Consider the following 10,635-nt stretch of genomic DNA (forward strand, 5'->3'; position numbering starts at 1 on the left):
CGGGGGGGGGGAAGGGGGCGGGGCCTCGGGTGAGGGGAGGGGCCAGTGGGTGGGAGCGGGGCCGGGGGGGGAGGGCGGGGTTGGCGGTGGGGGGGAGCCTGTGGGCGGAAGGGGGAGCCGGTGGGGAGGGGTCTGTGTGGGCGGGGATGGGGCAGGGCAGGGTGGTGCAGGGAGCTGGGCGGATCAGGCCCGGGCCCACCGTGTATGCCCTCCAGGCACGGCGGGTGTGATGATCTCTCTGAGCCGCATCCTCACGAAGCTGCTGCTGCCCGACGAGCGCGCCAGCACTCTCATCTTCTTCCTGGTGTCGGTGGCACTGGAGCTGCTGTGCTTCCTGCTGCACCTGTTAGTGCGGCGCAGCCGCTTCGTGCTCTACTATACCACACGGCCGCGTGACAGCCGCCGGGGCAGGCCAGGCCTGGGTAAGGGCTCTGGTTACCGCGTGCACCACGACGTCGCCGCTGGGGACGTCCACTTCGTAAGTGCGCATCACCCACCTCTGTTCCCTCCTCTGTCCCCACCGCGAGGTTGGGAAGTACCCGCGGCCCAGCCCGTCCCCTGCACCCCAGGCTGCGGCCTCCCGCTGTGGTGGAGACCACTTCCTGCCAACTCCCTTTATTCTGTGGACTCAGCTGTGGGTTCTTAGTGGCACCCCACATCCCGTGGCCTGAGGCCCCACCCCAGAGCATCCGGGGCTCTGCCCAGCTGCTGTATCCCATGGCGTGGGGCGTGCGGTGTGCATGGCGCCTGTCTGCAGTGACACCCCACATGATGTACACTAAAGTTTCCATCCCTGGGACAGCCCACGTTGGTTCTGGGGGGTCTCAGCCCTCTTGGCTGTGCCAGCTCACGTTGGAGATTCCTCCTGCAAGCTCAGCCTGGCAGCAAACTCTCTAGGAAGCTCGCACCCTTCCTCCCTAGAGACGGGACAGCAGGAGGGAAATCAGGGCTCAGGGATAACCGTGTTCCCTGAGGGGGAATTTCCCATATAAGTCAGAATTTCCCATATAAGTCACCACCAGCCAGCCAGGAAAGGGAGCGGTCTCCCAGGTGAGGATAGACAGACAGAGAGGGAGGGCCAGGGGCTTGTTCTGTGGCCCCTGGTTCTGCTGCTCTTCCCTGTCACAGCACAGAGGCACTGCTCCTGTGGGGTCCCCAGCGCAGACAGCCCCTGCCAGGAAGTGCCCTGTCCCGCCATCGCTGGGGCAGGCAGCTGTCCTTGGGGGGCTGGGGTGCCCTCTGGTGGCAGCAGTGCTGCACAGCCCCCAGGCTCAGGGCCAGCCGCTGTACAGTCCTGGGGACACCTGCAGGGTGAGGTCAGGAGTGCCAGACCATGCAGAGGCGGGGTGAGGGAGCCATTGGTCCTCATTCCTGAGGGTCCAGAACCAGAATGGTCATGCAGGCCTTGATCCAGTGAGTCACCTGGGCCCTCAGCTGGGGACACTGAAGTGAGCCAGAAATACCATCCCCAGGGGAGCACCCAGACCCAGAGAGGGACCCAGGATGGAAAGGGACAAGCCGGGGCAGGGGTGCATCCCTCTCATGGTGAGGGACCTTCCCCGAGGGACTTTTGGGCTAAGACCTGACCTACAGGAAGGGTGTTGGGGTGGAGGGAAAAGTGTGTGCAATGGCTCAGAGGCTGGGAGGAGCTCCGTGTGTTTGGAGGAGGGGAGAAGTAAAGGGGTCATGGGGGACAAGATGCTCTGGTTGGTTTGGTCGGAAGCTGGTAGAGGGTTCATGGGAGTGGTGAAGTGGAATTTGCAGCATCAGAAGTGTGAGAGCCAGGCACAATGGCTCACACCTGCAATCCCAGCTATAGAGGAGGCCAAGGTGGGAGGATCATTCGAGCCCAAGAGTTTGAGATTAGCCTGGGCAACATAGCAAGACCCTGTCTCTACAAAAAAGAAAACAGCAAAAAAACTGGCCTGGGTGATGGCGCATGGCTGTAGTCCCCGCTACTTGGGAGGCTGAGGTGGGAGGATTGCCTGAGCCCAGGAAGTTGAGGCTACAGTGAGCTGTGACTGCACCACTGCACTCCAGCCTGGGCAGCAGAGCAAGACCCTCTCTCTAAAACAGAAATGTGAAGTGAGAGACCTTGATAAAGTGGGAGAGGGGTGTCTGCACACAGTAGGCACCACCTGAATGTCAGTGCCAGCCCCATTGCAGCTCTTCTGATTGGGCCTGGATTCCTCTCCTGTCCTGTCCTCCACTCAAACCCCATCCCACTCCGTCCTCCCTCCAGGAGCACCCAGCTCCGGCCCTGGCCCCCAGCGGGTCCCCAAAGGACAGCCCAGCCCACGAGGTGACCGGCAGCGGTGGGGCCTACATGCGCTTTGATGTACCGCGGCCAAGGGTCCAGCGCAGCTGGCCCACCTTCAGAGGTGAGTGCAGGGGGTCCCTCTGCAGCCCTGGCGCTGGTACCCAGGCGGGGGGGTGGGAGGCAGGCAGGGGTCCCCGTGGGTGCTGCCTCTGACCCCCGCCCGCCCCCAGCCCTGTTGCTGCACCGCTACGTGGTGGCGCGGGTGATCTGGGCCGACATGCTCTCCATCGCTGTGACCTACTTCATCACGCTGTGCCTGTTCCCTGGCCTCGAGTCTGAGATCCGCCACTGCATCCTGGGCGAGTGGCTGCCCATCCTCATCATGGCTGTGTTCAACCTGTCAGACTTCGTGGGCAAGGTGGGCTGCCCGCCCTGCCCAGTGTCGGGGGACGCCACGGGGTGGAGGTGATGGGGAGGCCTTGGTCCATCCGGGAGGGGTTCTGAGTGAAGGATGCATGTGGCTCCCACATGGAAAGGGCAAGAGCCATGGAGTGGCACCATGCTGGACAGTGTTCTGTGGAGGGTGGCCCCGGCCTGATCCCACTGGGGCACTCTGGAGTGTCAGCTGCATCTCGAAGGATAGGTGTGGCACTCACCCTCTCGCCTCACAGTCACAGGTCCTCCAGGGATGAGCACAGGAGGATGCCCCAGAGGGGACCCAGAGAGGGCAGGGACCCTCAGAAATGGCTCAAAGAAATGGCTAGGTGCAGTGGCTCATGCCTGTAATTCTAGCACTTTGGGAGGCAGGCCAGAGATGGGTAGATCACTTGAGGCTAGGAGTTCCAGACCAGCCTGGCCAACATGGTGAAACCTCGTGTCTACTGAAAATACAAAAATTAACTGGGCATGGTGGTGCGTGCCTGTAATCCCAGCTACTCGGGAAGCTGAGGCAGGAGAATCGCTTAAACCCAGGAGGTGGAGGGTGCAGTGAGCCAAGATTATGCCACTGCACTCCAGCCTGGGCGACAGCATGAGACTCTGTCTCAGAAAACAAGCAAACAAACAAAACACTTAGCCAGCCGTGGTGGCATGTGCCTGTAGTCCCAGCTACTCTGGAGGCTGAGGTGGGAGGATTGCTTGAGCCCAGGAGTTTGAGCCTGCAGTGAGCCACGATCGTGCCACTGCACTCCAGCATGGGGGATAGACCGATACCCTGACTCTAAGGGAAAAGGTTTTTTTTGTTTTTTTTTTTTGTTTTTTTTTATTTGTGTTTTTTTGAGATGGAGTCTCGCTCTGTCGCCTGGGCCCTGGATGCCAGTGCCAGATCCAGCTCACCTTGCGCAAGCTCGTCTCCCGGGTTTTACGCCATTCTCCTGCCTCAGCCTCCCAAGTAGCTGGGACTACAGGTGCCCGTCCACCCACCCGGCTAGTTTTTTTTGTAGTGATTTTAGTAGAGACGGGGTTTCACCGTGTTAAGCCAGGAGGCTCGATCGTGCCTGACGGCGGTGATCCGCTTTGTATTTCCGTCTCGGCCTCCCAAAGTGCTGGGATTGACAGGCTTGAGCCACCGCACCCGGCCTCTAAGGGAAAAGTTTTAAGTGGGATTTGGAGGATTTTAGAGGGGCGATCCGGAGAAGGGCAGGGTTGCAGGCTGAGCTGGACAGACCCAGGAGTGTTTGGGGATGGGGACGTGGCTGGAGGCTGGGTGGGGTGTGAGGGGAGTGGGGGTGGCCGGGACAGGGCGCTCACATGCCTGGCTCTCTGCAGATCCTGGCAGCCCTGCCCGTGGACTGGCGGGGCACCCACCTGCTGGCCTGCTCCTGCCTACGTGTGGTCTTCATCCCTCTCTTCATCCTGTGCGTCTACCCCAGCGGCATGCCCGCCCTGCGCCACCCTGCCTGGCCCTGCATCTTCTCGCTGCTTATGGGCATCAGCAATGGCTACTTCGGCAGCGTGCCCATGATCCTGGCGGCAGGCAAAGTGAGCCCCAAGCAGCGGGAGCTGGCAGGTGAGGCCCGCGGGGCATGGAGGGGGTGGTCCTCCCAGCAGCGCAACGTCCCCCTCACGAGGAAACCCAGGGCAGACCGCAAGAAGGTGCATTTGGGTTCCGGAGGGAGGTTCAGAACAGTCAATGTCTGGGAGGCCGTAGGTGTGGGGACGTTCTCAGCCACTTCATTCATTCACTCATTCATTCACTCATTCATTCGTGTTCCCCACAACTACTTGGTGAGCCCCTCCTGTGAACCAAGTGCTTTTCAAGGCACTGGGGACACAGTGGCGACAAAATGGCACTCTCCGTGCTGTAGGACTGACCGTCCAGATGTGGAGGCAGCCCAGGCTGGGAGCAGTGGCTCACACGGCACTCTCCGTGCTGTGGGACTGACCGTCCAGATGTGGAGGCAGCCCAGGCTGGGCGCAGTAGCTCACACCTACAATCCCAGCACTTTGGAAGGGCAAGGCGGGCGGATCACTTGAGCCCAGGAATTAAAGACCAGCCTGGGCAGCACAGCGAGAGCCTCTCCTCTCTAAAAAAGTGTTAAAAATTAGCTGGGTATGGTAGCATGCGTCTATGGTCCCAGCTACTCGGGAGGCTGAGATGAGAGGATCACTGGAGCCCAGGAGTTTGAGATTGCAGCTGTGATCACGCCACTGCACTCCAGCCTGGGTGACGGAGCAAGATACTGTTCAGAAAAAAAAAAAGATCCTAGATTGGTGTAACTGGTTGAATGGCAGGAAATCGTATGGGGAAAAATAAAGCAGAGAAACAGGAGTGATGGGATGGGAGAGTCAGGCTCAGGAGCCAGCAGTGTAAATGGAGCAATCTGGGAAGACCTCACTGAGGAGGTGACTTTTGAGCAAAGACCTGGAGGAAATAGCGAGGGAGACAGCCATGTGAGGATGCAAGGGAAAGGCGTCCAGGCAGAGGGAATGGCATGTGCAAAGGTCCTGCAGCACTGAGGCCAGGGGCTGGAGAGGAGAAGAATGGGGTCTGATGGTTGATAAAGCATCCCTCCAGCTGCCGTGGGCATGGAGGTGAGTGAGGAGCTACTTTACCAGTTCAGGCCCTTGAGGACGGGGCCCAGACCTGGAGGAGGTTGACGTGGCACTGGGAGGTGCCGGATTCCAGGTCTTGTTTGGACGGCAGCCCACAGGACCGGCTGATGGGTTGAGAGGTAGGGTGTGAGAGAGGGAAAGGGGCTCCAGGTTTGGGGTCCACTACTCAAGGCAAGAAGGCTGGCACTGGCCCAGACTGAGATGGGAAAGGGCCTTGCGGGGAGGGGTTGGGGTTGGGTTTGGGATTTGGTACGTTCCAGGTGCCCATCGGACATCCCAAATTGTCCCTGATAGGGAGGAAGCCGGAGGTTGGAGACTGGAGAGTTTTTTTTTTTTTTTTTTAAGATGGAGTCTTGCTCTGTTCCCCAGGCTGGAGTGCAGTGGCACGATCTCGGCTCACTGCAACCTCTGTCTCGCAGGTTCAAGCAGTTCTCGTGCCTCAGCCTCCCAAGTAGCTGGGATTATGGATGCCCACCACCACATCTGGCTAATTTTTGTATTTTTAGTAGAGGTGAGATTTCACCACATTGGCCAGGCTGGTCTTGAACTCCTAACCTCGGGTGATCTGCCCGCCTCAGCCTCCCAGTGCTGGGATTACAGGTGTGAGCCACCATACCTGGCTGAGACTGGAGATTAAAATGGGGAGGGTTGGGGCCGGCCGCACTGGCTCAGGACTGTGATCCCAGTGTTTTGGAGGCCAAGGTAGAAATATTGCTTGGGCCCCGGAGCTTGGGACCAGCCTGGGCAGTATAGTGAGACTGAGTCTCTACAGAAAATTTTTTTACGTTAGCCGGGCGTGGTGGTATGTGCCTGTGGTCCCAGGTATTTGGGAAGCTGAGGTCGGGGGATCACTTGAGCCCAGGAGGTCAAGGCTGCAGAAAGCTATGACTGTACCACTGCACTCCAGTCTGGGCAACAGAGCAAGACCTTGTCTTTAAATTTTAAAATGGGGTTTGGGGAGCCAGAGAAGCAGGCAAGGCCTGGTGTGCATAGCAGATGGCCTCGGGGAGAAGGAATGAGGAAGGACAGGATCCGGAGAGGGTGCTCCCATGCAGAGCGATGGGGCAGCGGGTCCTGGAGGGACAGCACGGTTCATGCGGGTGTCACAGCACCTCACACCCGAGCAGCCGTGGCCACCAGCTGGTCGCCCCGGCCCTGCTCCCCTCAGGCCAGTGTTGTCCACAGGGAACACCATGACCGTGTCCTACATGTCGGGGCTGACACTGGGGTCCGCTGTGGCCTACTGCACCTACAGCCTCACCCGCGACGCCCACGGCAGCTGCCTGCACACCTCCACCGCCAATGGCTCCATCCTCTCAGGCCTCTGAGCCAGCTCTGCCCACTGCCAGGGACGCCGAGGGCCTGACCAGGATCCCCAAGGCCTGAAGGCCCCTCCCCCGTCCCCACCTCAGTGCCTGCGGGGCCCTGAGCCTCTCCCTGTGCCAGCAGCGCCACCCCCTCTGGGTCCAGCCATCCCCAATCCTGGCCTGAAGTTCTGCAGTCCTTCGAGGACCGGAACACATTCCTGTGACCCAGGGCTCTGGCCAGCACTGTGTTCTGTGTTTGGTCTCATACCTGCCTCTACCTTCCATCTGTGTCCAGCGGCCCCAGCTCCAGCCCAGCCAGCACACTGCGGGGTCACACGCACTGTGTCCCCACTCAGTACAGCAGACACCCGCCAGAGTGTGCGTGCCCAGTGACTGCACCCCGGCCCTCGTCACCCGCTGCCACTGATCGGGCCACCACCTGGCCCAGCCTCCACCAAGGACCCCTCATGAACCCTGGAGCCCTGAGAGGAGAGGGGCAGCCCCCCACCGTGTTACCCTCCAGCCTCCCCCTTCTGTCCTCATTCTTAGAGACTGCTTGTCCCAAACAAAACGCGTTAGCCATGAAGGAGTCAGAGCCCTGGGTCCGAAGGGACCTGCCCATGGTCTGCGTCAGCCTCTCGGGAACCACAGCAGTGGTGCCAGCCAGGCACATCAGGACCTCCTCACACACCCATGCGATGCCACAGGCCAGGGGGCTGTGCCTGACTAGGAAGCCCTCCCATTGCCTTCTTGGTCCATGACAGAAGAGGGGAGGTAAGTCTAGGGGCTGAAGTCACACACCCTGGCTGAAGTCAGCTTGACCTACGTCTTGACCCTCATCCAGCAAGGGACCCGACAGACCCAAGGGTCCCTAGCAAGTAGGGAGGGGCTGGGGGCACTCCAGCCTGGGTCCCCCAGAACACCAGGCCTGTGTGGGTGGCACCCTGAGGTTGGGGGATTCTAAGGGTGTCCTTCCAGAGACAGCGTTTCCAGGGGGAGGACGGCCCACCCTTACAGAACCCTGGCCCTGGCTGTGACTGCCCTGTTTCACCCCTGCTGTGTCCCGTCACCCGTCTGTCCACTAACTGTACCGCACTGGCCATTAAAAGATAAAGCAGACCGCTGCACTGCCGCCTCCAAGCAGAGTTTGTGCGTGGACGGGGGCCAGGACTGCCATCTTGGGATCCCGGTGGAACTCGGGTCGCCCCGTGTAAGCCGGACCTCAGTCTTCCCATCTGCGAGGTGGGCGGGGCGGATCAGGGAGGAGGAGGGTGTCCTCATACCAGGTAGGCTTGGTTTGTGGGCAGGGCTGGGTGGTGGGGTGACAGCTGGGAGCACTTGTGGTTTGTCGCTCACCTTGACCCCCCCAGTCTTCGTGAGGATCAGGGAGGATGGCTGCATGCAGCCCATTTGAAGGGGAAACAAAGCGGGCGCGATTTGTCCCCTACCCCTCGGGGACTACACTGCGTCCTAGGAGTCAGAGCCTCCTGGCCTTGAGCCTCAGCCCTTTTGCTGATTTGTGCAATTTGGACGAAATCCTGCACTGTTCCATTCCTCCATTTTTTTTTTCTTTGAGACTGAGTCTTGCTCTGTTGCCTAGGCTGGAGTGCAGTGGCACGATCTTGGCTCACTGCAACCTCCGCCTCCCAGGTTCGAGCAATTCTCCTGCCTCAGCCTCCCAAGTAGCTGGGATTACAGGCGCCTGCCACCACCACACCTGGCTAATTTTTCTTGTAGAGACGGGCTTTCACCATGTTGGCCATGCTGGTCTCAAACTCCTGACCTCAAGTGATCCACCTGCCTCAGCCTCCCAAAGTGTTGGGGGATTACAGGCGTGAGCCACTGCACCCGGCCTGTGCCTCATTTTTGTTTTTTCTTTATGAGACAGGCTCTCGCTCTGTCACCAAGGCTGGAGTGCAGTGGTGCCATCATAGCTCACTGCAGCCTTCACCTCTTGGGCTCCAGTGATCCTCCCACCTCAGCCTCCCAAATAGCTATGAATACAGGCGTGTGCCACCACGCCTGGCTAGATTCTTTTATTTTGTGTAGAGATGGGGTCTTGCTGTTGCCCAGACTGGTCGCAAAGTCTGGGCCTCAAGTGTTCCTCCTGCCTTGGTCTCCCAAAGTGCTAGGATTACAGGTGTGAGCCACTGCACCTAGCCTGTTCTGTCCTTAGTTTCCCCAAGCAGTGGGGCTGGTCCAGGTTTTGATGTGGGTCCCTTAAAGAGAAGGGCCACCTGTGCTCCAGGTCTGCAGCCTCCAGGATACAGGGCAGACATCCTCCCTGGGATCCAGGTGGGTGGCCACTTGGGCCAAGACTGCACCAGGTGACACCAGAGCGTTTCCCATAGCCCACGCCGGGCCCTTCCCTTGCCTGAGGCCAGCTGGGTGCCCTCCCTGGGTTACCCTCTTGCAAAGCCCCAAATGTCCTCTGCAGGCCACCCACACTAACCAGGTCAGTCGCTGGGCAGCCAGACCCCCACCTATAGCTTCCCTAGGCCCCAGTGCAGAGGCTGTCCACCCCCATCTAGGTGAGGGCTTGGGGCCACTCTTACCATTAGTATCATTTTCTTCAGTTGTGATAGGCATGGCTGGGAATGTGCAGCTTTGCTGTTTTTTGGGGGGAGGGGTAGAGTTTCGCTTTTGTTGCCCAGGGTGGAGTGCAGTGGCTCGATTTCAGCTCACTGCAATCTCTGCCTCCCGGGTTCAAGCAATTCTCCTGCCTCAGCCTCCCGAGTAGCTGGGACTACAAGCATGTGCCACCATGCCCGGCTAATTTTGTGTTTTTAGTAGAGATGGGGTTTCTCCATGTTCGTCAGGCTGGTCTTGAACTCCCGACCTCAGGTGATCCACCCATTTCAGCCTCCCAAAGTGCTGGGATTACAGGCGTGAGTCACCGTGCCTGGGAATTGTTTTTTTGAGATGGAGTCTTGATTTGTTGCCCAGGCTGGAGTGCAGTGGCACGATCTCAGCTCACTGTAACCTCCGCTATGGGTTCAAGCACTTCTCCTGCCTCAGTCTCCCAAGTAGCTGGGATTACAGGCGCGCACCAAAACACCCGGCTAATTTTTTTGTATTTTTAGTAGAGATGGGGTTTCACCATATTGGCCAGGCTGGTCTCGAACTCCTGACCTCAAATGATCTGCCTATCTCAGCCTCCCAAAGTGCTGGGATTACAGGCGTGAGCCACTGTGCCCAGCCAACTTAACTTTTAATTTTTTCTCATGCAAATTTGCTCAAAAAAATTTTTTTTTGAGACCATCTCTCTCTGTCACCCCCAGGCCAGAGTGCAGCGGTGCAATCAGCTCACTGCAACCTCTGCCTCCCGGGTTTCAGTGATTCTCCCACCTCAGCCTCCCGAGTAGCTGGGATTACAGGTGTGTGCCACCACACCCGGCTAACTTTTGTATTTTTAGTAGAGACGGGGGTTTCACCACGTTGCTCAGGCTGGTCTCAAAACTCCTGGCCTGAAGTGATCCTCCCACCTTGGCCACCTAAAGTGCTGGGATTCAGGCGTAAGCCACTGGGCCTGGCTGATTAGTTCATTTAGATGGCCATCGGGTCACTACCCCTGCATGAGTGGTACCCAACTTCCAGTTGAATCCTACTTCTCAGTGCCCTGACATGGCAGAATCCCCCCAGATGCCACCCCTACTCCAGCCCCTGAAAACTCCAGCCCCTGAAATAAACCACTCCAAACCATTTTATTTTTCCAATTAAATCTTTTTTTTTTCTTATGAAAAAAGATCACACAGAATTTGCCAACAAACAAAATTCCAAAAGAAACTTAAAACAATTCCCCCAAAAAACAAACCCAAAGTCTGGCTTTTCCTTCCCTCAAGATTGTCTGGTCGAGGCCTTGGTTTCCCTGGAAGGCTTGGGGCCTGGTTAAGTGCTTTCTGCGGCCCAAGCAGGGACCCTGGGCTCGGGCCGGCTCCTGCCTCTCTCCCTCTCCTCTCCCTCTTTTCTCTATCCTGGGGGGCGAGTACAGTACACTTGGCGGGGTGGGTGGGG

General features: G+C 58.6%; 2 protein-coding genes across 4 annotated transcripts in view; one reads left to right on the forward strand and one right to left on the reverse strand.

Moving 5' to 3' along the window:
- The window catches only part of SLC29A4 (solute carrier family 29 member 4), a 23,632-nt gene extending 15,875 nt beyond the window's left edge, over window positions 1-7,757 (forward strand). For 2 of the 3 annotated variants that reach the window (XM_017873358.1, XM_017873359.1), the window contains exons 7-11: window positions 216-478; window positions 2,243-2,381; window positions 2,491-2,678; window positions 4,028-4,268; window positions 6,500-7,757. In XM_017873358.1, the coding sequence (XP_017728847.1) occupies window positions 216-478; window positions 2,243-2,381; window positions 2,491-2,678; window positions 4,028-4,268; window positions 6,500-6,642 (974 nt within the window). In that variant the 3' untranslated portion in view covers window positions 6,643-7,757. The remainder of the gene's footprint in view (window positions 1-215; window positions 479-2,242; window positions 2,382-2,490; window positions 2,679-4,027; window positions 4,269-6,499) is intronic. The other variant, XM_017873357.1, reaches the window with a different exon arrangement.
- Window positions 7,669-10,635, reverse strand: part of LOC108530418 (trinucleotide repeat-containing gene 18 protein-like) — an 8,181-nt gene continuing 5,214 nt past the window's right edge. The window contains exon 4 of the mRNA XM_017873351.1: window positions 7,669-7,856. Within this exon, the coding sequence (XP_017728840.1) occupies window positions 7,669-7,856 (188 nt within the window). The remainder of the gene's footprint in view (window positions 7,857-10,635) is intronic.

The sequence above is a fragment of the Rhinopithecus bieti genome, unplaced genomic scaffold (genome assembly GCF_001698545.2).
Source record: "Rhinopithecus bieti isolate Rb0 unplaced genomic scaffold, ASM169854v2 scaffold_8135, whole genome shotgun sequence".
In the NCBI taxonomy this organism is placed as follows: Eukaryota; Metazoa; Chordata; class Mammalia; order Primates; family Cercopithecidae; genus Rhinopithecus; species Rhinopithecus bieti.